This window comes from Polypterus senegalus, chromosome 1, assembly GCF_016835505.1.
Source record: "Polypterus senegalus isolate Bchr_013 chromosome 1, ASM1683550v1, whole genome shotgun sequence".
NCBI lineage: Eukaryota > Metazoa > Chordata > Cladistia > Polypteriformes > Polypteridae > Polypterus > Polypterus senegalus.
The window spans coordinates 132,259,791-132,283,716 of record NC_053154.1 but is presented as its reverse complement, the minus strand read 5'-3'; the positions used below and the strand labels follow the sequence as shown (position 1 = coordinate 132,283,716).

The 23,926-nt window shown below is 36.2% G+C and overlaps 1 protein-coding gene across 15 annotated transcripts in view; it reads left to right on the top strand.

Moving 5' to 3' along the window:
- dlg1a (discs large MAGUK scaffold protein 1a) overlaps positions 1-23,926 on the top strand; it is a 562,325-nt gene that overhangs the window by 160,539 nt on the left and 377,860 nt on the right. For 2 of the 15 annotated variants that reach the window (XM_039758449.1, XM_039758424.1), the window contains exon 1: positions 177-383. The exons of the other annotated variants lie outside the window; for them this stretch is intronic. In XM_039758449.1, the coding sequence (XP_039614383.1) occupies positions 192-383 (192 nt within the window). In that variant the 5' untranslated portion in view covers positions 177-191. Of the gene's footprint in view, positions 1-176; positions 384-23,926 lie in introns of those variants that run through there. 15 annotated transcript variants of the gene reach the window in all.

Sequence of the window (23,926 nt, the reverse complement as noted above, 5' to 3'; positions counted from 1 at the left end):
GGGTTTCACGGAATTGAGAATTTTTGGCATCGTTGTAAATGGCTCAGAGTTGGAATATATTGATTTATGTTTTGTTTAATTGAAGAAATTACAGTGGACAATACGAGAATAACGGAGCAAATTTGAATCAGAACATCGGGAAATAGAAGCAATGGTTTCTCCCTACTTTTTGGACGATGGTGTGAGATCAGATGTTGAAGTCTAGCGGTAGGCTGCGTTTGCAGAGGCATTTCTCTGGAATCTCAGTTGCAGATCGATTGAAGTGCCCTGGCGCTGGAAAAATGTCTCCTAGCATCAAAAACTTTGAGTGCTTTTCACCAATGTTGTGCCACTGTAAAGTAGCATGTACCAACAGCACAATATCTCTCATGTTCGGATGCAAGGTGGGTTTCGCAGCGTTTTCTTAATAAACATTTTGAATGTACCTTAAATGAAGGCGCGTCTACTGGTCAGCTGCGATTTAATGCGATTCGGAAAATGCGTAGTTCGGCAGACTCAGATACAATATAACCATCGCAAACGATGGTTGTCCCATAAGATCTGCACGAAAACATTGGTGATGAAAAATAGCAGAGTGGATCGACAAATTTAACTCTTAAACTAACACGTCTGAACCAGTAACTTCCTCGCGACTGAAATACCCCAATACAACAGAATAAGTGATCATCGTAGTTTTCGACGGCATCACACCCTACTTATATACGTTGATCACTCCGTTATACTCCAGCGCTATGCATTTGAGAAGTAGGACGCAGCTGTAGAAAGTCGAGCACTGCCTGTGTGGAGTTTATAAGTTCCTCTCATGTTATTGTCGGCTTTTGTCTGTCAAACAGTAACTCTAAATTGGCACTGCGTGAGTATGAGTGAATGTGAAAGCGAGTGCACCCTGTGACGGCCTGGCTTACGCACGATTAGAGCTGCTGCAGTTCCCGATGATATTGTAGTGATAGAAGCGGGAACAGAAAATGGAAGGAGATGGGGAATGTTGTTTTTGATTTTATTATGTCAATTATTTTCAATTAATTCGCTCCTGATAAGGAAGGCTTATATTATAAGCGTCTGTTTTAATTTTGGGCCAGGTATAATGAGTTGAGTTAAGGTTTATACTTGAGACCCTGAATGTCTGTCTGTGTCAGTGTGAACTGTGTGTGTATGTATGTATGTATGTATTTGAAAACAGAATAAGAAAGAAAAAATGTAAAAAATATTGACACTATTATATACAGAATGACACCTGCCCCGTGTTCCTCCCTTGCACAATACATCACTGTTAAGAGCCTTCGTTTCAGCAATTAGTGTTTTGCTGCTTCAGCAAATGAAGAGGTGGCTATCAATTTAAGATATAAAAAAGTAAAAAAAAAAAAATTTATAAAAGAATAAGTTAGTGTACACATTTTCTTTAATAAATTTACAGTAGGTTTTGGTTAGTTTTCATATGTTGTGTATATATTTTATATTTTTGAGTTGAGTTTTGAGGGTTGATTATGATGATAATGTGACAGGTGAATATTTTGCCTGATCTAGTACAGCTAACCATTAAACTGATTAACCCCCAATCCTTTTGGATTAACTGTACAAAATCGAGCTTTTGACTTTTAAAATTTGTATTATATACTGTATTTGCCTCAAATTTGACTTTGCCTTTCCATGTTCTAGTTTAAAGTGATGTCTCATGTAAAAGTTTTTAAATTTATCTATTGGTGGATTTTTCAGTCATTCAAGTTTGAGAAATTGGTATATATGGTCACTTTAGTTTCCAGAGAATGACCCCTTTAAAAATTAAGTTGAGCAGTATAAAATTATTTTTTTTGTGTTTGGATTTTTGAGTTGTTTGTGTTTACATATGTTTCATCTGCACTTTCAAGTTTCTTCCCACAGTGGATTGACTATGTTAAATTGGCTCCTGATAGAGATATCAATAGCTTGTTGGAGTAGACTTCAGCTTCTTCGTAACCCTGTCCTGCATAAGTGGGCTTTGAAAATGGATGAATGGATTTTTGAAAATATTAGTCAAGCACTTGGTTACTTACAAAGTACTTTTGATACACCTGATTAACTGACGAGACTATAACTTGTTGAATTTCAGGTGTGAGGACTAAAGCATACTTTAGGGTTAAATAATTTGCTGTCAGAATTTTTTAAAAGTGTATTTGCAAATTAAAGGACATCATAGTGTATGCATTTTTATTTTTAGCGTCTAAGTGAGGAAACTCACACCTAAAGAAATCTTGAAGACCCGAAGGAAAAAGAGTTTAACTTTAATCCAACAGGACTGAAAGTCTTAGAAGCATTAAGAAAAGAGTCTCCAGAGAAATAATACCACTTATATGTACATTGTTGTATAAAATTGTTTTCCCTCTTTCAAATATTATGTGTTTTGCATATTTTACACAATGAATGACCAGAGACCTTTCGAGAAAATAAAATATTAGAGAATGGAACCAGAGTGAAAACATTACAGTTTTTAAATCATTGCTTTCTGCTTTTCAGGGAACAAAGTTATCCATCACCTCTGTCTCCCCTATTGCCCTGACAGTTTTAATACATAATTGCAGTACCTTTGCAGAAATAATCACATTTACAGTAAATGGTTCTTTTAGTTTGATACCACTACTTTCCATTGCTGTTAAGGATTTTTTTTCTTTGCAGAACTGCTTTCAGTTTTAATTAACTGATTTGTCTTTTTTTCCGTTAAAACTACATGAATTATTTATATAAAATTATTTAGTTAATGTATCTGAATTGTGAAAGCAGACCGTCCTGTCAAACGTGACAGGTGCACTTGTGAACTCCACATTGCCAAACCTTCTCTGTTGGGTTCAGATCAGAACTTTTCCATTCCAAAACTCTTACTTTTGTTTCTTTTGAGTCATTTAGGACTTGCTTGTGTGTTTTCTAGCATTATTTTACTGCATATCCCAATTATGCTTAAGCTCAAGTCACATACAAATAACTACACTTTTTTTTTTTTTTAATGTTCTGGCAAAGTCCAGATTTTGTAATTTCAATAAGGGCAAGCTGTCCAAGCCCTGAGGCACCAAAGCATCACTACCTAATCATGCTACCAGCCCCATGTTTTATGGTAGGCATAATGTTCTTTATATAATAAGCCTTATTATGCTGGACATGGCTGGACCTATATCATCCATAGGGTTAAACTTTTGACTCTTTTTTTTTTCCCATAGATGAATAATCTGAAAGGCTTGGAATTATCCAGGTGTTTATCAAGCGAGATTCATAGCCATTCTCTTTCTTATTGTGTACTTTGGGACACTGACCTTAGATGTGGCTAGAGAGTTCCCACATTTCATTAATCTTCTGTGATCCTCTCTGACCTGACTGAGTTTTACCTTGGGAAAAATTTGGCAGACTGGCCTGTGCTGGGAAGACTCATCATTATTCCACATTTTAAGAATAACGGCTCTAACTTTCTTTTGTTAGAGTTCCAGAGCCATAGATATGGCTTTGTAGTACATCTTTTACTGTTCCAATAATGTTTTTACTTTTCTCTTCTGGTATTTCATTTTATCAAGGCAAATTGTTCTTCTAGACACTTTGTAGTGATTACTTAACCATTTTAATAAGAATGAACAAGGTGAGGTTTTAATTCATCAGCTTTTTCTGTGTCCAGTCAGCTGAGTGTAATTATCAATTACATTTGGTCTTCTGTTGGAGAGAGTAATGTTCACCCGGGCAGTAATTGAATTGAATAACTATTACTTTAAATATATTAAGTAGCAGTTAAGAAATGTGTGTTTTATGTCTACTCTGGTCCCCATTACCTATCATTATATTCTATCTAAAGATCCAATGCCATTTATTGTGAAAAGTACACAGACCTAAAGGATATCCACAAAGGTGCAATTTTTTTTTCTCAGTCCTGTTTGTTTAATACTTGTACTCTCTTCCCATCCATAATAATTATGCAGTTTAAACATTTTGGCCATGATAGTACAGGCTTTGTGGTGTGTGGATCAATTTGCTTTTGAAGTAACAGTTGCACTGTTTTACTAGAGCATCAAACAAGGGTGTGCTCTTGTCCCTCACATAGCACAAATGGTGCTTTCACCACTAACAAGGATTCACAGATTGTAGATGATCTGGCAGCAGCTCGGTAGTTCTGGGTTCAAATCTTTGCCTTTTTACTATCAATGTTGACTTTACACATTCCCATAATGTCTGGATGTGCATTTGTTTTTCTGCTTTTTCCTATTTCATGCCACCGAAGTGTGTGTTAGGTTTATTCAGAAGTCTAAATTGATCCTACTATGAGTGAACTTGGTATGTGATGGACTTGATAGGAGCAAGCTTTGACCATCACCACCCTTATTTGGGCAGTGTATGAATGATCTTATTTAGGATTTCCTTTGAGGAAGTTTAAATAGTATTTGCAGTTTTATTTGACTCCTTGGTTTCATATTCTAAACCAAAAAATTCTCAAAATACATGGTGTGACCGAAATGAATCCACATACCTATTAATTATAAAGTCTGCAATGTGCACTTTAATCATATCTGAATTGTTTGATTTCTAATTTTAAACAGAGAGATAAATCAAGGAAAATGTGTCTTTATGGAGGGCACTATATATATATATATATTAGTTTATTCCTGACTTTGTGCTTGTTATATATATTAAGGCAGGTTTTTCTTTAAGTCAACATTTTTGGTGTTTCTCATATAATTTTTAAACCCACTTAATCCAAATCAGGATTGCAGTGAGTTAGATCGTCGGTGGCAATCCATTGTAGGGCTCACACTTACTGGCCAGTTAGAATTTGCTAATTAATCTAACAGCACATACTTTGGGATTTAAGTGGAAAACTTGTGCAGACATAGGGAGAACATAGGAATTCCACATGGATGATGTCTGGTTGTGGTATTCAAGCCCAGTATGATGGATCCATGAGACAACAGTGCTACCCTCTGTTGTATTTGCAGTATATTAAAGTACATATTTTTACAGCTGTGTTTTATGTCCTAGTTTATAGTTGTATCAGGTTGAAATTTGATTTTTGACAAAGATGTGTTGAATTGGTGTCATTTTGCAGATGAATGTGAAACATTTTTAAAGCAAAAAACTTATTTTTAAGCAAAAAAGAGCAACACAAATAATAATAACACATCCATCCATCCATCCATTTTCTAACCCGCTGAATCCGAATACAGGGTCACGGGGGTCTGCTGGAGCCAATCCCAGCCAACACAGGGCACAAGGCAGGAACCAATCCAGGGCAGGGTGCCAACCCACCGCAGGACACACACAAACACACCCACACACCAAGCACACACTAGGGCCAATTTAGAATCGCCAATCCACCTAACCTGCATGTCTTTGGATTGTGGGAGGAAACCGAGCGCCGGAGGAAACGCGCGCAGACACGGGAGAACTCGCAAACTCCACGCAGGGAGGACCCGGGAAGCGAACCCAGGTCTCCTAACTGCGAGGCAGCAGCGCTACCACTGCGCCACCGTGCCGCCCCTAATAATAACACATTTTATTAATATAGTGCCTTTCCCATATTAATGCTAATTCTATTTAATATCTGTTCTGATTGTATGATTACTATTGAATGTTTGTGTCAAATGTCCTGGTAAAAAAGAATTTCTGAATCAACATGTAAGAGATTACAGAGAAAACAGTCATCATTTGGTGTTACTTTTATTAGTATGCATACAGACACAAGACATTATTGTGCATGCATCTCTGGTTTATCTACTCTAGAGATTCTCCAATCAGGTTTTTTAAGGCTGATACCAGTCACCAATTTTTCATATTACTTAATCTGTCAATTCCAATAGCGATTCAGATTTTTTTTTTCTCTTCATCCCTTTAAAAAAATTTTTCACACCAAGCCCCCGCTTGAAAAGATGAATAGAAACCTTATGTCCTATATTAAAGTGTATTTTTATAGTCAAACTATAGCGGTGTTGATTGTTTGTTTATTTTTTTTTTTTTTTTACTAATGAAAGGAAATTCTGTAAGCTTATTGTTCAGTGTCCATAAAATACTGAAACAACAAATCTTTGAATTCTCGCAGATACACCTCCTCATTGGGAAGAAACGCTACTTTTTCCTGATGGCAACACGAATTGGATGATTTACAAGTCTCTGACTTAAAGTTTAAATCCAAACAATATATTCAATCTCATTTCCCTGTTCTGTTATTTCACCGAGTAATAATTTCCATTTATTTGCACTAATACGATCTTTACTATCGTTTTTTTGACACTTTCGAGTGTTCGTACTTTCATTATCTCTAACATCCTATACATGTGTATCGTGCCAACGTTTTTGAATTCTTTACGACATTCTACTTTGTCATCTACTCTTTGTCTTTTGTTTCTGGCCCCGGGTGTGGTTAAATCTCTTAGCACAGTCTCATCTTGCGGGATGTGAAAGTATCTCTCTGAAAAACCCATGTCTCGTCCCAGGATTTTATTATAATAGAGAGATATGTATTCTCCCACAATCAATTAATTGATACTGGCAATGAATCACTGCTTAAATGTAAATATACATGCACTTATAGGTTTTAATAATTTTAAATCATTAATTGCACTAGAGCTTTTTGCTGTTAAAATATACATTTGCTATATTAATACACTGAATTAAAAAACACACCTGTATCAGCCAGATATTCATAATTATTGATTTTAATTATTATAAAATACGGATTACCATTTTAATTATGTAGTATTTGTTTCTTCTGGATAATAAACACAGTACAAATCTTTTAAAAAAAAAAAAACGTCTATAGCATTTCAAATTCATCTGTATCTTTTCTTTTTCCAGTTAAAAGCATAAGCCTCAGCATTATAAAAATGCTTGCTGGACAAACTGATGTGATGTCCATTTCAATGTAAAGGACAAAATAAACAGTTCCTTAAAGTAGCTTTTTTTGCAGTTTGCCCAGTTGCACAGGACAGCTTCTCTGATTAACTTTCTCAGTTTATTGCTCCCTTTTTTGTGACAGGAAGGATAATATACCAATCTCCTGTCGTTCACCGATAAAACAAGTCTTCACTTGCTGCTGTTTCTTTACATGGCAGGAAGTTTGCTGCAAAAAAAATACCCATACAAAGGAGGAGGACCTGTGCTGGCTCAGCTACCATATTACCTCACGTAAAAGAGCACAACTAAATTACTATAAAGCTTAGAAACACAGGGCCTGAAAATATAAGTTTTATTGATTAGCCTCTACCAATCATGATTTTTGAAAATCAACTGATCAATTGAGGCATCTATAATATTTACTTATAAGAGCTGTCTAGGATATTTTTTCATTGAAAAAAATTTTTTTTTTTTTTTGGAGAGAATTTTTTACAGATGGTTCTTTCATAAAAATGTTCTTAAGCACACTAAATTTTAAATATATGTGGGTTGAATTACTTTTCCAGATTTCACATGAAACCTGAATATTTAATGTTTTCAATATAGTAACCAACTTTATTGTATCTTTAGTTATTTAAACGCTTAGAAACAAGCTTCTGTCTTTTTGGTCCTGAGATTTTCTTATATGCAACCAAAAAAGATGTTGAACGTAGTCCATTAAAAGTAATTTATTGTTTTGGTGATCATTTTGTGTTATTTGAGCATTGAACTTTTTTTTTGCATAGACATTTATTTGTTATCCCATTATGTGTCTAAGCAGTGATATGTAGATATTTAACCAAAAGATTACAAATTTGTATTCTGTAATGGAATTTTACTGTACTTCAGAATGTATGTTGTTTTTATATGGCTTTTATTATAAAAAGTGTAATTGAAAGAAAGATTAAACACTATACAAGTAGTATGTATAAGGTTCTCTTTAAAGTTTCATTTAAAAATGTTTAAAAAAATTTTTAAGCAGTACAGTTTTATTCAAAAATGCATTAAAAGGTAACGTAACATTTTTTTTTTCTTGTACTAAGATTTTGTTGGTCATATGTGACTAAAAATAAAATTGTTGGGTGTCCATAAAATAATTTAATTAATCAAAATGCATTGATTCATTAAAATGAAATTTCTAACCAGTTTAACTATGGAAAGAAAATGACACGTCGTATGAAAGTTGATTCAAGTATGTAGGATAATGCCACACAGTCCTTGACACATTACAAAAACCTTGGCTTGGGTGGAAAGGTGATTTGAAAGAAATGACATTCGTGACAGAGTGGAATTGAGTTAGTTTTCCAATTATAACCATTAATCTACATACTTTATTGAAATTTTATATGATTTGACAGAAATGACATTAGAGACAGAGTGGAATCAGACCTGCGATTTTGAAGTGAATTATAACATTCATTAATGTTTATTTCTCATTTCAGAAAATCTTAATCACAGTGAAACCTTACATGTGTTAGGTACTGGAAATGTGCGTTTGTCTATTGGTGAATCGAACCTTTGATCATTCTTAGAAAAGTTTCATTCACTGAGCCAATATCGCCAAATCACTGAAAAGAGTATTTCGCCAAATGTATATAAATAATGAAAAATTGGTAAAATTAAAAAAAATTAGTTTGGGTACTTTTTCAAACCTTCGACCATTTAATTCAACATCCAACATGCTAACCACTTAACCATTGTTACTTAACAATCATATTAAAGTAATTTGACAAAACTTCAATATCAATTAATCAAAATGACGATATGCTCTAACAAAAGAGGTATCTTCCAAAAGGTCTTTTATGACTCACACTGCAAGTGTGCTCCACCTTTTTAGGTAAATAACAGTGTAATACTTTTCAACCAGCAGGAGGCACCTTGTTATCCACTGCCTTTTGAGCATGGCTTAGATCAACCCAAAAAAAGCCTTCAGTTTATTAATGGATTTATAAGTAAATCAGAGGCAGTAGTGATGTTTATTGCTCATGAATGTTATGATATTGAAAAAGAACTCTGAATCTACTCGTTTAAGTTCTCCTGTAGCATTTCCAAGAATGGAAGAGTGAGAAAAGTAACTGTGTGCAGGGTGACTGAAGTCTTTGCAGTTTGCTTTTCTAAGGCAGAATGTTTTTAACATGTCTGCCATAGTGCTAGTAATATTCATTGCTGACTTCAGCACCCTCTGTAGTTCTTTTTGGACCTAAGCTGATTAGGTGCCATATTCAGTATGTTTTAGAGCCTGTGAGATGAATTGTAATTTAATATGGTTGGGGTAACACATACTTTAACAAGTTTGTTTTAACTTCTAGTCCTCTAAGTGACATCGCTTGTATGTACTGCACTTAAATATAAAAATGGTAAAGTTGGTTGCACATTTCCTGGTTAGCATTTGGAAGAACTATGCATTGCATTCAGAATTTTTATCAAGAAACTACAATCTACATACTCCTCTACATATCCCACTGAATCCTTTGTAGTTTGTGGCTGTTTCAAGGTAAATATATGTGTAATATTTGCTGAGATAGTCGGAGCATATTCTATTTTGCACCCTTCAATAAGACCGAAACATTTCAGGAGCTCAGGAATTTTAATAAAGTGACATTAATACTATGATGTGCTCACATCTACTTAGTCCATTTCAGGATCACAATTTGGCAGAAGTATATCCTTGTAGCACTGGGCACAAGGCAAGAAACTGGCCAGGACAGGATGCCAGCACATCACAGGGCCTACGAACGTGCATAATAGCCACACATAGAGCTATTATGATTCCCCAGTCATGTTAACTGAAATCGTTGTGTGAATGTGGAAGGAAAAAATGGGTACATGGAGAAAAATCCACACAGGCTAGGAGAAAATGCATGCCTCACAAGGACAACACCTGGTTACATGATTTGAATCCCACAATTGCAGATCCATGAGCTTAGCCACCTGCTGCTTCTGCTTTCCATCCATTAAACTGAAGAAAAAAATGAGCTTTAAGTAATTCAGTAGATGTTGCCTTTCTGTGAGATGTGCCAGTGGCACACACTAATGTTTTGAGAGGTTTGTAGCACATAAAATGTTGTCAGACTATTTGAGCTTTTCCTGGCCTGAGCAGCAGGGGCCTTTCTGTCCATTGAAGTTCCAGCTCCTACATATTTTTGTTATAGATGCTCTGCTCAGGTTTTTTAAGACTGATACTGATCTCCAATTTCATGTTAGTGGATTGATCGATTCCGACAACCAATGTTTATGTATGTATGTATTTGTGTATTTATTTATTTTTCTTTACTCTTTTATAAAATGTTTTACACTAAGCTCCTGCATAACCAGATGCATAGAAGCCTTATATCCTATATTGGAGTGTTCACTTTGGTGGTTTTATAATTAAACTACAGGTCACAGGTGTTAACTGTTCATTTTGCTAAAAAATGAAATTATGTAGACTTATTGTTCAGTGAACATAAAAATACTAAAATTAAAGCTTCCTTAAAATACATACTTGTAACTAATGTGTGCAAAAATACTTATCCATAATACATATGGCATTGAAGAAAATAAAATGCTTCTCATAATTATAAACTGTCACATTTTTTGTATACTGTACCATCTGAAGCAAAGGTTAATTTTAAGAAAAGTACTTTTCACCCTTTCTTGAACAATCATATAAAATAAAAAATATGTATCTATGTGTGTATATAGTGTGTGTGTGTGTGTGTACATTATTTTTTTCTTACAATCAATTAATTGACATTTTATTGGCAATTAAACTAATGTAAATATACATGCACTTATGTACAGGTCTTTTAATAATTTTTAATCTTTAATTTCACTACAGCTTTTTTGCTGTTAAGTGTACATTTACTACATTTATACAGGTGTGTGTATTTTTTTGTTCATTTATTATTACAAGCTGTCATATTGTTTAATTTTTTTCTGTATTGTACTTATCAGAAATAAAGTTGAATTTAAAAAAGTAGTTTTCACAATTTCTCTAACCAAAACAAAAATTCATACACACACACACACACTCACAGAAAATCGGTTAATTGATGTTGGCAATTAAACACTGCTTAAATTTAAATATACATGCAGGTTTTTGAGAATTAGTTGAACTACAGCTTTTCAAATAGTATTTAATGAATGAAAATATTTTTAGCCTACTCATCTTTTTTTTTTTTCTTCAAATAATTTGTTGTTTCAGCAGAAATGAAGAGTTGGAGGTAGTAAGCGGCTCCCCACTTACTATGTAAATCGCATTGAGTAGTGAGGAAAGTGCTATATAAGTGTGAAGAATTATTACCTGCATGTCTTTGGACAGTGGGAGGAAACCAGAGCACGACACGCAGACAAGGGGAGAGCATGCAAAATCCATGCAGGGAGGAACCGGGAAGCGAACCCGGGTCTCCTAACTGCGAGGCAGCAGTGCTACCCACTGCGCCACAGTGCCGCCCATGTTAAAATATCCATTTATTATATTAATTTAGATTTTTTCCTTTTTTTCCTTTCTTTAATGTACCAGCTAGACATTGGTAATTCCCGAGGAGTAATTATAAATATAAATTACCATTTTAATAATGCAGTACTTTTTTCTTGCCAAAAAAAGAAACACACAAATACACTCTTTAAAAAAAGCTACAAATGTATTGAATTTCATAAGATTTTTATCACGAAGGCATTAGGCTAACAAGCTTATTAAGTTTACAAGCGAATGACATATTTTGCTGTTATTAAGATAACAAGTGTGTTATTTACTAAATATTAATTTCATATTCTTTATCTTTTGCCATTTAAAAATGAAAACTCCTTTGCTTAACACAAGCTCACATTCCAAACTGAGACAAATGGTGCCTCATTTTAATTAAAGAGCAAAATAAAAAATGAATTAAAGTAGCCTTTCTTGCCATTTGTCAAATTGCACAGGACACCTTCTCTGATTACTTTTTTTTCTCAGTTTATTATTTCACTTTCTTTAACCTAAATTTCAGTTGTCCCTTGCTTTCTGGTAAAGCAAACCTCCATTTGCTGGTGTTTTGTTTACACTGAAGGAAGTTTACTGGGGAAAAAAAAGATACGTGCTGGCTCAAATACTGTATTATCTGCCCAATACGTTTGGCAATACAGTATATGTATTATTAGTGTATGTGCCTGTTCATCCTGCAATGTTGCTGGCACCCTTTCTGGAGAGAGTTCCAATGACCTTATGATTAGAAATACTTTATTTACAGTGTAAATTACTTCATGGCAATTAGACTACATATTATTGCAAGGAACAGACATTATCTACCTGCAGTTAAAGAGTTTGAAGTAATTAATTGCACATGAAATGTGCAGCTCCCCTAAGTGATATAAAGATAGCATGGGGTTAGACAGGGAACTGCAGTTTATATATGGATGGAAGATCGGAGCCATGGGGAGACCAAGCTATGCTTAACAGTTTCTGTGGTGCACAGAAGCCGCGACTAATAGCTTGTGCTGTGCCATAAAAGTTACTTAGCAGTATACAGTGGTAGTTAATAATGTGGGATGCTACTAAAATTAATTGGGTAATATGAAATAATCATAAAATATATTTGTTTATATGCACAACGTGCCTGGTGTCCACACATGTCAGCATCCATTAAAAATTGGTTCTGACTTATATTTGTTTAATTTCCGTGTGAATAAAAAAAACAAAACATAAAAATATATTTCCATAGTGAGCAACACTGACCAAATGAGAGTCTATGCAAGTCCTTAATGTTTTGGCAAGCAGGCGGTCTTTAATTTGTTGTTCTCAGATTTTTTCAGGACCACACCTCTCTGTGGCCCACCCACTCCCAAATTTATTGGCAGCAAATTAGAATTGTTTTAGGCATTTTTATTCTAATGTGATTAGACTATCGTTGACGTCAGTGGTTCACAGTTCACATCTACCTTGAACATTCTGTAACTACAGATGAGTGAGCGTGACTTTGATGGTAACTTCAGAAATTAAAGAAAATTTGGTTATTTCTGTAACGAAATATCCCTTCAAAAAATAGTTCATTTGTAGAGAAAAAGAAGATGAATCTTTGACCGAACTGACCTGATTTATGAATTCACGGATAAGCTTACAAATTGACTTTTTCCAGCTCTTGTTATGACAAATGGAGTTGGCTAACTGGATATTGTACAAGTAATGCCTTTTTGCTTTCTTATTTGCTGTTTCAAAGTTTGGTAACAAAGCGTTTTGTTGAGAACGAAAGGGATAGGAGATCTGAAACAGCTTTCTGAAAAATGCAAGTGGCATGAAAACAGCTACAGTCATCTAGACAGTTTTTTTTGGGCAGGTTTAATATTGCTGAACAGCTAAATGAAGGCTGCAGGACAGGAATTAGAAGGTACAACAAAGAGGTGGCCAAAAATTGACACATACTGTCAATAATCGATGAGATCTACAGTATGTGTTTCTGGTTAGTAGAATAGTGGTGTGCCTTGGGATAATTTTGGTTACAAAATATGTGTCACTACAGGAAAAAAAAGGGTGGGAAATGCGGCTCTAGGCAGTAGTACGCGGCTAATTATTTTTGGCAGGCTTAGTGAAATGACTAAAGGAAATGAGGACAGAATTTATGTTAAAGGAAATAAAGGTATCCTGATCATAAAAGGAGAATATGATTTATGTTGGACGTGTCATGTAGGAGTAGTACAAGAGGTTGGAGGGAGAGCTTTGTTTTAAGGTGGGTTTGTGGATCTTACAATGTGAATTTGTGCCCAGGTGAGGTAAGCCTGGAAAACTTTCATAGGACTAGGCAGACTGGCAGCAAGCGAGAACAACTCTGTGGGTATAATAAATGATATGCTAGACTGCAAGATTGCAAGACTTAAGAAAAATCAGAAGACTAGTGGTTGTATGACGGAATACAGTGGAAATGGCCAAGGCTTGGGCACTCTATTAGCAGAGGCAAAATAAGATTTGGATTGGACTTATACTATGGATGTGTTATAGGACAGACAGAAGTCCACGTTATTGGAAGATTACAGAGATGGGGGTGTGGACATTATGGTGTGGGTTTTGGCAGAATGGGGAACTAGTTAAGTTGGCTGAGGTTTTGGCAATTTAGAGATACGTGTAGTATAACATTTGAGTGACAAATGCACCTGTTCCTTTCCACATTTATAGGGCAAGTTATGGGAAGAATAAGGGAACTGTGGATGTCACAGACTAAAGTTTTGGACCACTGTATAAATATTGGGTAGCATAGTGGAAAGGGTATACAGTAATCCCTCCTCAGTCGCGGGGGTTGCGTTCCAGACCCCCTCGCAATAGGTGAAAATCCGCGAAGTAGAAACCATATGTTTGCTTGGTTATTTTTAAATATTTTAAACCCTTCTAAACTCTCCCACACTGTTTATAAATATTCCCTGCACAGTTATACAGCATAATCCCTTTGTATTCTCTTAGATATTAGGTAAGACTCATTGAAATTATGTATGTAAACACACTGTTTATATACAGTAAAACCTAAATATTATTTTAAAGATATTGAGTGTCTCCGATATCACATATGTTACAGCCATTATGATAGACAGGCCACCAGCAATAAATACGTACAATGCAAGAAAAATTGTACACAGTAAATGTATGTACAGTGACACTAAACATACATACAGTGGTGTGAAAAACTATTTTCCCCCTTCCTGATTTCTTATTCTTTTGCATGTTTGTCACACAAAATGTTTCTGATCATCAAACACATTTAACCATTAGTCAAATATAACACAAGTAAACAGAAAATGCAGTTTTTAAATGATGGTTTTTATTATTTAAGGAGAAAAAAAAATCCAAACCTACATGGCCCTGTGTGAAAAAATAATTGCCCCCTGAACCTAATAACTGGTTGGGCCACCCTTAGCAGCAATAACTGCAATCAAGTGTTTGCGATAACTTGCAATGAGTCTTTTACAGCACTCTGGAGGAATTTTGGCCCACTCATCTTTGCAGAATTGTTGTAATTCAGCTTTATTTGAGGGTTTTCTAGCATGAACCGCCTTTTTAAGGTCATGCCATAGCATCTCAATTGGATTCAGGTCAGGATTTTGACTAGGCCACTCCAAAGTCTTTTTTTGTTTTTCTTCAGCCATTCAGAGGTGGATTTGCTGGTGTGTTTTAGGTCATTGTCCTGTTGCAGCACCCAAGATCACTTCAGCTTGAGTTGACGAACAGATGGCCGGACATTCTCCTTCAGGATTTTTGGTAGACAGTAGAATTCATGGTTCCATCTATCACAGCAAGCCTTCCAGGTCCTGAAGCAGCAAAACAACCCCAGACCATCACACTACCACCACCATATTTTACTGTTGGTATGATGTTCTTTTTCTGAAATGCTGTGTTCCTTTTCCGCCAGATGTAACGGGACATTTGCCTTCCAAAAGTTCAACTTTTGTCTCATCAGTCCACAAGGTATTTTCCCAAAAGTCTTGGCAATCATTGAGATGTTTCTTATCAAAATTGAGATGAGCCCTAATGTTCTTTTTGCTTAATAGTGGTTTATGCCTTGAAATCTGCCATGCAGGCCGTTTTTGCCCAGTTTCTTTCTTATGGTAGAGTCGTGAACACTGACCTTAATTGAGGCAAGTTAGGCCTGCAGTTCTTTAGACGTTGTCCTGGGGTCTTTTGTGACCTCTCGGATGAGTCGTCTCTGCGCTCTTGGGGTAATTTTGGACGGCCAGCCACTCCTGGAAAGGTTCACCGCTGTTCCATGTTTTTGGCATTTGTGGCTAATGGCTCTCACTGTGGTTCGCTGGAGTCCCAAAGCTTTAGAAATGGCTTTATAACCTTTACCAGACTGATAGATCTCAATTACTTCTGTTCTCATTTGTTCCTGAATTTCTTTGGATCTTGGCATGATGTCTAGCTTTTGAGGTGCTTTTGGTCTACTTCTCTGTGTCAGGCAGCTCCTATTTAAGTGATTTCTTGATTGAAACAGCCTGGGGATGGCTACGGAAATTGAACTCAGGTGTGATACACCACAGTTAGGTTATTTTTTAACAAGGGGGCAATTACTTTTTCACACAGGGCCATGTAGGTTTGGATTTTTTTTCTCCCTAAATAATAAAAACCATCATTTAAAGACTGCATTTTGTGTTTACTTGTGTTATATTTGACTAATGGTTAAATGTGTTTGATGATCAGAAACATTTTGTGTGACAAACATGCAAAAGAATAAGAAATCAGGAAGGGGGCAAATAGTTTTTCACACCACTGTACATGTACTAAGTACTGTAAGTAGAAAATTAATTATGGTTACTCACCAACAATGACACGATGACTTGTCCGATAACGATGAGATTAATTTTACTGCACAACAAAGGAGAGCGTTACAGCCCTTCTAAAGGAGCCACTTCAGGCGACTGTGTAGCACTGCCATTGTTCTTCTTCTGGCAGTCTTCAATCCAAATCTCTAAAGTAGATTCCATCCGGACTACTGCCTTATTACATCCACTTACAACTTGTTTTGCATCCTGGTTAAAAGGACACTGCGGCCGTAGATCACCGTATAGCACAAAAGTTAACTCTTTACACAGAGAAACACTTTGATGCTGAATGAGCGAGACGAGACTTCCTGGTTAACACCGCATTCAGTACGCAGGAACTTAACTGTGTGCTCTGATTGGTTAGCTTCTCACTCATCTGCCAATAGCGTCCCTTGTATGAAATCAACTGGGCAAACCAACTGAGGAAGCATGTACAGGAAGTAAAAAGACCCATTGTCTGCAGAACCCGCGAAGCAGCGAAAAATCCGCGTTATATATTTAGTTATGCTTACATATAAAATCCGAGAGAGTGAAGCCGTGAAAGTCAAAGCGCGATATAGCGAGGGATTACTGTATAATACATTTTAGCCTGGAATTGACCTGTGGGTCTGGTACTGGACAGGCCAAGATGTGCATTGACACTAAGGTAAGGGACCACGAGAGCATGTGGAATGGCCAGGTAAATGGATAGATATGAAAGGCAGTACAGTAATCCCTCGCTATATCGCGCTTTGACTTTCGCGGTTTCACTCTATCGCGGATTTTAAATTTAAGTACGTCTAAATATATATCACAGATTTTCGCTGGTTCATGGATTTCTGCAGACAGTGGGTCTTTTAATTTATGCTACACGCTTCCTCAGTTTGTTTGCCCTGTTGATTTCATACAAGGGACGCTATTGGCAGATGGCTTAGAAGCTACCCAATCAGAGCATGTATTACATATTAACTAAAACTCCTCAATGATATAAGATATGCGTCCCGCGCGGAGCTTGATTGTTTGCTTGTCTCTGCCTCTCTCTCACCCTCTCTGACATTCTCTGTGCCTGACGGAGGGGGTGTGAGCAGAGGTGCTGTTTGCTTAAAAGATACTGACGCTCCTCTAAAAAATGCTGCTTTATTGCGGTGCTCGGCATATTTAAAAGCACAAAAGCACACGTATTGATTTTTTGATTGTTGCTTTAATCTCGCTCTCTCTCTCTGACGTTCTCTGCGCCTGACGGAGGAGATGTGAGCAGAGGGGCTGTTTGCACAGAGGCTGTTTGCTTAGAAGATACTAACGCTCCTCTAAAAATACCGCGGCAAACTTAAAAGCACAAGTATTGATTTTTTGATTGTTTGCTTTTCTTTGCGAGCTCTCTCTCTTTCTCCCTCTGAAATTCTCTGCTCCTGAAGAGAAGAAGATCTATTTGCATTCTTTTAATTGTGAGAAAGAACTGTCATCTCTGTCTTGTCATAGAGGACAGTTTAAACTTTGACTAAAGGGTGTTATTTCATGTCTAGAGGGCTCTAATAATGTTAACAGTGTGGGAGAGTTTCTAAGGGCTTAAAATATATAAAAATAACCATACAAACATATGGTTTCTACTTCATGATTTTCGTCTATCGCGGGGGGTTCTGGAACGCAATCCCCGCGATCGAGGAGGGATTACTGTATATAATAGATGTGAAGGCAATATACACTCATCTAAAGGATTATTAGAAACACCTGTTCAATTTCGCATTAATGCAATTATCTAATCAACCAATCACATGGCAGTTGCTTCAATGCATTTAGGGGTGTGGTCCTGGTAAAGACAATCTCCTGAACTCCAAACTGAATGTCAGAATGGGAAAGAAAAGTGATTTAAGCAATTTTGAGCGTGGCATGGTTGTTGGTGCCAGACGGGCCGGTCTGAGTATTTCACAATCTGCTCAGTTACTGGGATTTTCATGCACAACCATTTCTAGGGTTTACCAAGAATGGTGTGAAAAGGGAAAAACATCCAGTAACAAGGCGAAAATGCCTTGTTGATGCTAGAGGTCAGAGGAGAATGGGCCGACTGATTCAAGCTGATAGAAGAGCAACTTTGACTGAAATAACCACTCGTTACAACCGAGGTATGCAGCAAAGCATTTGTGAAGCCACAACACGCACAACCTTGAGGCGGATGGACTACAACAGCAGAAGACCCCACCGGGTACCACTCATCTCCACTACAAATAGGAAAAACAGGCTACAATTTGCACAAGCTCACCAAAATTGGACAGTTGAAGACTGGAAAAAGTTTGCCTGGTCTGATGAGTCTCGATTTCTGTTGAGACATTCAAATGGTAGAGTCAGAATTTGGCGTAAACAGAATGAGAACATGGATCCATCATGCCTTGTTACCACTGTGCAGGCTGGTGGTGGTGTAATGGTGTGGGGGACGTTTTCTTGGCACACTTTAGGCCCCTTAGTGCCAATTGGGCATCGTTTAAATGCCACGGGCTACCTGAGCATTGTTTCTGACCATGTCCATCCCTTCATGACCACCATGTACCCATCCTCTGATGGCTACTTCCAGCAGGATAATGCACCATGTCACAAAGCTCGAATCATTTCAAATTGGTTTCTTGAACATGACAATGAGTTCACTGTACTAAAATGGCCCCCACAGTCACCAGATCTCAACCCAATAGAGCATCTTTGGGATATGGTGGAACAGGAGCTTTGTGCCCTGGATGTGCATCCTACAAATCTCCATCAACTGCAAGATGCCATCCTATCAATATGGGCCAACAAATGCTTTCAGCACCTTGTTGAATCAATGCCACGTAGAATTAAGGCAGTTCTGAAGGCGAAAGGGGGTCAAACACCGTATTAGTATGGTGGTCCTAATAATCCTTTAGGTGAGTGTATAATAGATAGGTAAGTAGATAGATATGAAAGGCACTGTTTAATAGGTAAATGTTACTTCAGTGTGCCCTCCCCCCAAAAGCTGCACCCCCCACTCAATTGTTTACATTAGCTGACTCTGGCAGTATATAAAGTTTGACCTAGAGATTAAGTTATTGCCTGAAGAGGTGATTTTCCTTCTGTGTATTTTGAAACTGAAAATAAAATAAATGACAATTGTTATCATTGGTTTTCCCTTTTATACACTTAAGTCATTTACTTTCCAAGTTCTTAGTTTTTCAGATAGTTTTAATAAAATACTGCATTTAACTAATATTAATAGACTGGAAACTTATTTTAGGTGTTTTTCTTTTATTCAGTAATATTTATAGATTTTATGCTAGTATTGTTCATCTTCTTTTTGTAGTTATTCAGTGCTTCACTTGAATTGGAATCTTCTATGTATAAAACCATTTGAACCACCACAAGCTTTTTGTGCTCCATTTTTAACTACAGTTGTGTTTGAAAGTTTGTGAGCCCTTTAGAATGTTCTATATTCCTGCATAAATATGACCTAAAAAATCATCAGATTTTCACTAACCAGTTAAACAAATGAGACAAAAATATTATACTTGGTCATTTATTTATTGAGGAAAATGATCAAATATTACATATTTGTGAGTGGCAAAAGTATGTGAACCTCTAGGATTAGCAGTTAGTTTGAAAGTTAAATTAGAGTCAGGTATTTTCAATCAATGGGATGACAATAAGGTGTGAGTGGGCACCCTGTGTTATTTAAAGAACAGGGATCTATCAAAGTCTGCACTTCACAACACATTTGTGGAAGTATATCATGGCACGAACAAAGGAGATTTCTGAGGACTTCAGAAAAAGAGTTGTTGATGCTCATCAGCCTGGAAAAGGTTACAAAACCATCTCTAAAGAGTTGGTACTCCACCAATCCACAATCAGACAGATTGTGTCCAAATGGAGGAAATTCAAGACCATTGTTGCCCTCCCTAGGAGTGGTCGACCAACAAAGATCACTCCAAGAGCCAAGCGTGTAATAGTCGGCGAGGTCACAAAGGACCCTAGGGTAACTTCTAAGCAACTGAAAGCCTCTCTGACATTGGCTCATGTTCATGAGTCCACCATCAGGAGCACACTGAACAACATTGGTGTCCATGTCAGGGTTGCAAGGAGAAAACCACTGCTCTACAAAAAAACTTTGCTGCTCGTCTGCAGTTTTCTAAAGATCACGTGGATAAACCAGAAGGCTATTGGAAGAATGTTTTGTGGACGGATGAGACTAAAATAGAACTTTTTTGTTTAAATGAAAAGTGTTATGTTTGGAGAAAGGAAAACACTGTATTCCAGCATTAGAACCTTATCCCATCTGTGAAACATGGTAGTGGTAGTATCATGGATTGGGCCTGTTTTGCTGCATTTGGGCCAGGATGGCTTGCCTTCATTGATGGAACATTGAATTCTGAATTATATCAGAGAATTCTAAAGGAAAATGTCAGGACATCTGTCCATGAACTGAATCTCATGAGAAGGTGGGTCATGTAGCAATACAACGACCCTAAGCACACAAGTTGTTCTACCAAAGAATGGTTAAAGAAGAATAAAGTTAATGTTTTAGAATGACCAAGTTAAAGTCCTGACCTAAATCCAATCGAAATGTTGTGGAAGGATCTTGAGGGAGCAGTTAATGTGAGGAAACCCACCAACATCCCAGAGTTGAAGCTGTTTTATATGGAGGAATGGGCTAAAATTCCTCCAAGCCGGTGTGCAGGAATGATCAAAAGTTACCGGAAACGTTTAGTTGCAGTTATTGCTGCAAAGGAGGGTCACACAAGATACTGAAAGCAAAGGTTCACATACTTTTGCCACTCACAAATCTGTAATATTCAATCATTTTCCTTAATAAATAAATGACCAAGTATAATATTTTTGTCTCATTTGTTTAACTAGTTTCTCTTTGTCTACTTTTAGGACTTGAGTGAAAATCTGATGATGTTTTAGGTCATATTTATGCAGAAATATAGAAAATTCTAAAGGGTTCACAAACTTTCAAGCACAACTGTATATGACTTTGTCAGGTGCTGTTAAAAAATCAGGTATTTAATGTAGTCTATTAATCTTTAGTAACTTTTTATTATCACTGTTATTTTTGAATCGCTGACTCTTTGAAGTAACAAAAAGTGTAAAATGCACCAACTTGCATATCAGTTTACTAAGTCCCTGAATGCACCTAAATGTTACGCCATTCATACATTTTCTAACTTGTTAAGAATTTAACTGAACTCCCTTAGCAATACAGCCATTTAAATATCAGGTGATACTAGGCCACTGGAAGCTTTTGTCATTTACTTAAGTCAGTTAAACCAATATTTGCATCTTTTGGCTTGAATTTAAAGTAATAATTATGGAAGATGAACTGAAATTAGATTTTTATCATATTTCTCTCTATTATATAAAAAAAATCTTGGTTCAAGACAAGGAGGACAGGTGCTGTACAGGCTTTTAAATGTTTGAAGCACTGCGTGATAAGCAGCAGCAGCAGCAAGCCAGCTGATCGAGCATAGAGGAGGTAAAAAAAAAATGCATTTGTTTCCCGTTTGTATCACCGTTTAAGAGGGAGTTTCGGAGGAGCGACTGCATCTCCTTAGCGTGCGTTCAGCCCTCCTCTTCACAACGCGAGAGGCAGAGACTTGAAGTGGCTGGCACGTAGCGCGCCCCAGAGAGTGAGGGGGGTGTTTTGGGGTGGGTGGGCGAGTGAAGTGAGCAGGAGGCAAAGCCCCCTAGTAATACATAAGATGTTTATATAATCTTTAAAATTCTTCTTTTAACTTGTTTTAAAACTCAGTATTCTTTAAAAGCATAATGTCTAATGATATTTTATTGCAACTAAAATTGCTTGGTTTACCTAATTTATGCTAATTACCTTTGGCTGTGGGGAAATGTTTTCAAGATTGATAAATTACCAGTATTGTGTTTCAGCTGGTATGGGCTTATGCTAAAGCGTGAAATAGAAAAGACTTAAAAACTGGTGCTTGTCAAATTACCTGCAACCACAGGTGGGAAAACTGGTCTGTGTAGTGTATCTGAAGCATCTATCTGGTGAAGAGTATCATTTCATAGTTTTTTTTTAAATCAAGTTTTTAAATGAGGCTTGACTAAGTAAGCATATTTAGCCATACATTTGCAAACTGAACATTTATTCTATTACACAGACTTGTATAAGAACTAATTTAATCTTTGGAAACAGAATCTGTAAAGGCTATGAGATCTGAAGCAGAATTTTGTACCTGCAGTATTTACAATAAGATATACAATACAAACATTTTGGTTTCCTTTATGGTATAAAAAATAATGTAAGGAGAAAATAGATCCTTACATTTATAATCTATTTTTTTTTTAATTTTCCACTAGAAGCAATGTAATAAAGTTCTCAAACCTGGTTAATCTAATAATAATTATAATAATTTTGAATAGTGCAGACATTTTCACATTAATCAATTTTTCCATGTGGTACCCTATGGTGGTTTGATACTATTAACATTGTTGGAGTGTCCTGTAAATGTTATCCCTGCATTTGATATACTGTAGTTCTGGGAATAACCGTTTTGAGGTTTGTATCATGTCTACATTGTGGATATTATGGAAACCATGCATTTTTCTTATGTAGGGTGGTAGGGTTGCATGGTATACAGGTACTGAAAAAGTAGCAAGTAACCCATTTTTTATATTGGCATGGTACCAGCATTTCTTGAATTTTGGTATTGGAAGTAAACCATAGTTTTGAAAAACCTTCTCCCTCTAACTGACATGCTATGGACTTTGTGAGGAGCAATCTCTTCTTTGCCCCTTTTGACACACTTTTATAGCAGTGTTTCTGTGTAGTAACATTCCAAAAGTACATCCAATTGTGAATTCTTTGTTGAGTGATACACCTACCAAGATTTATCATAATTCATATTGCAGCAGTATGTGAAACAATGCCATTGACGCATCACAGAGAGCTTTTGTTTCTGTGGTATAAAAATGTAAGTTTTCCTTAACTCCTGTTTCACAGCCTATTAATCATTTATTCTGAGGTGACTGACATATAAAGTGAATAGGAAGAATTAACAGATGTGCTAGTAAGGTGAAGAAACTGTGGCGTTAGATTGATAAAGAATATCATTTTCAGCATAGTTGATTTCCATGACACTTGTGCTATTTACCTATAGGCATCTCAATTGCATTTAGTAAAGTTTGAATGCTTCATACATGTGTAAAAGGCAAATTAATTAGAACCCATCGAAATTCATCTTGTAAATAACTTGGTTGACTGCCTCTAAACATTTATCACATAATCTGTTCAGTAATTGCATTCTGCAACAAATTAATAACAAGGCACTTAATGAAGTGGATAGGTGAAAAAGACTGCAGAGTCCCAATATTACAGGACAGAGAGATACAAAAGCACAATGCAGTAAAACAAAGATATAGAAACACCCAGGTAAGCATGCATTTATGAATGCATGTATGAATCTATTTTTCCTTTCCTTTTACAAAAGTTGTTTGGTAAAAGATGCACTTCAGTTGCTGACAGGTATTCAACACAAATTGATATAAAATTTGATATTTTTTGGTGGACTAAAACTAAATAATAGCTATAACTAGAAAATGACCAAAAAATAGAATTAAAAGCTTAAACCAAATATGTTTTAAAACTAGGAAAGCACTGGAAGCAAATTTCATTACAATTTTTTTTACAATTTACTATGTAAGCAGTGTACAAATTTAAAAAAGAATGTGTTGATGGCTGGGATTGTGAAGAGCAGAGAGAAATATTCTTAAAAGGTGTTATTCCAGAACAGTGGGGGAGAAGAATCAAGATCTGGTGGACAAATAAAAACATGCAGAGAAATTACATTAAGTAGCT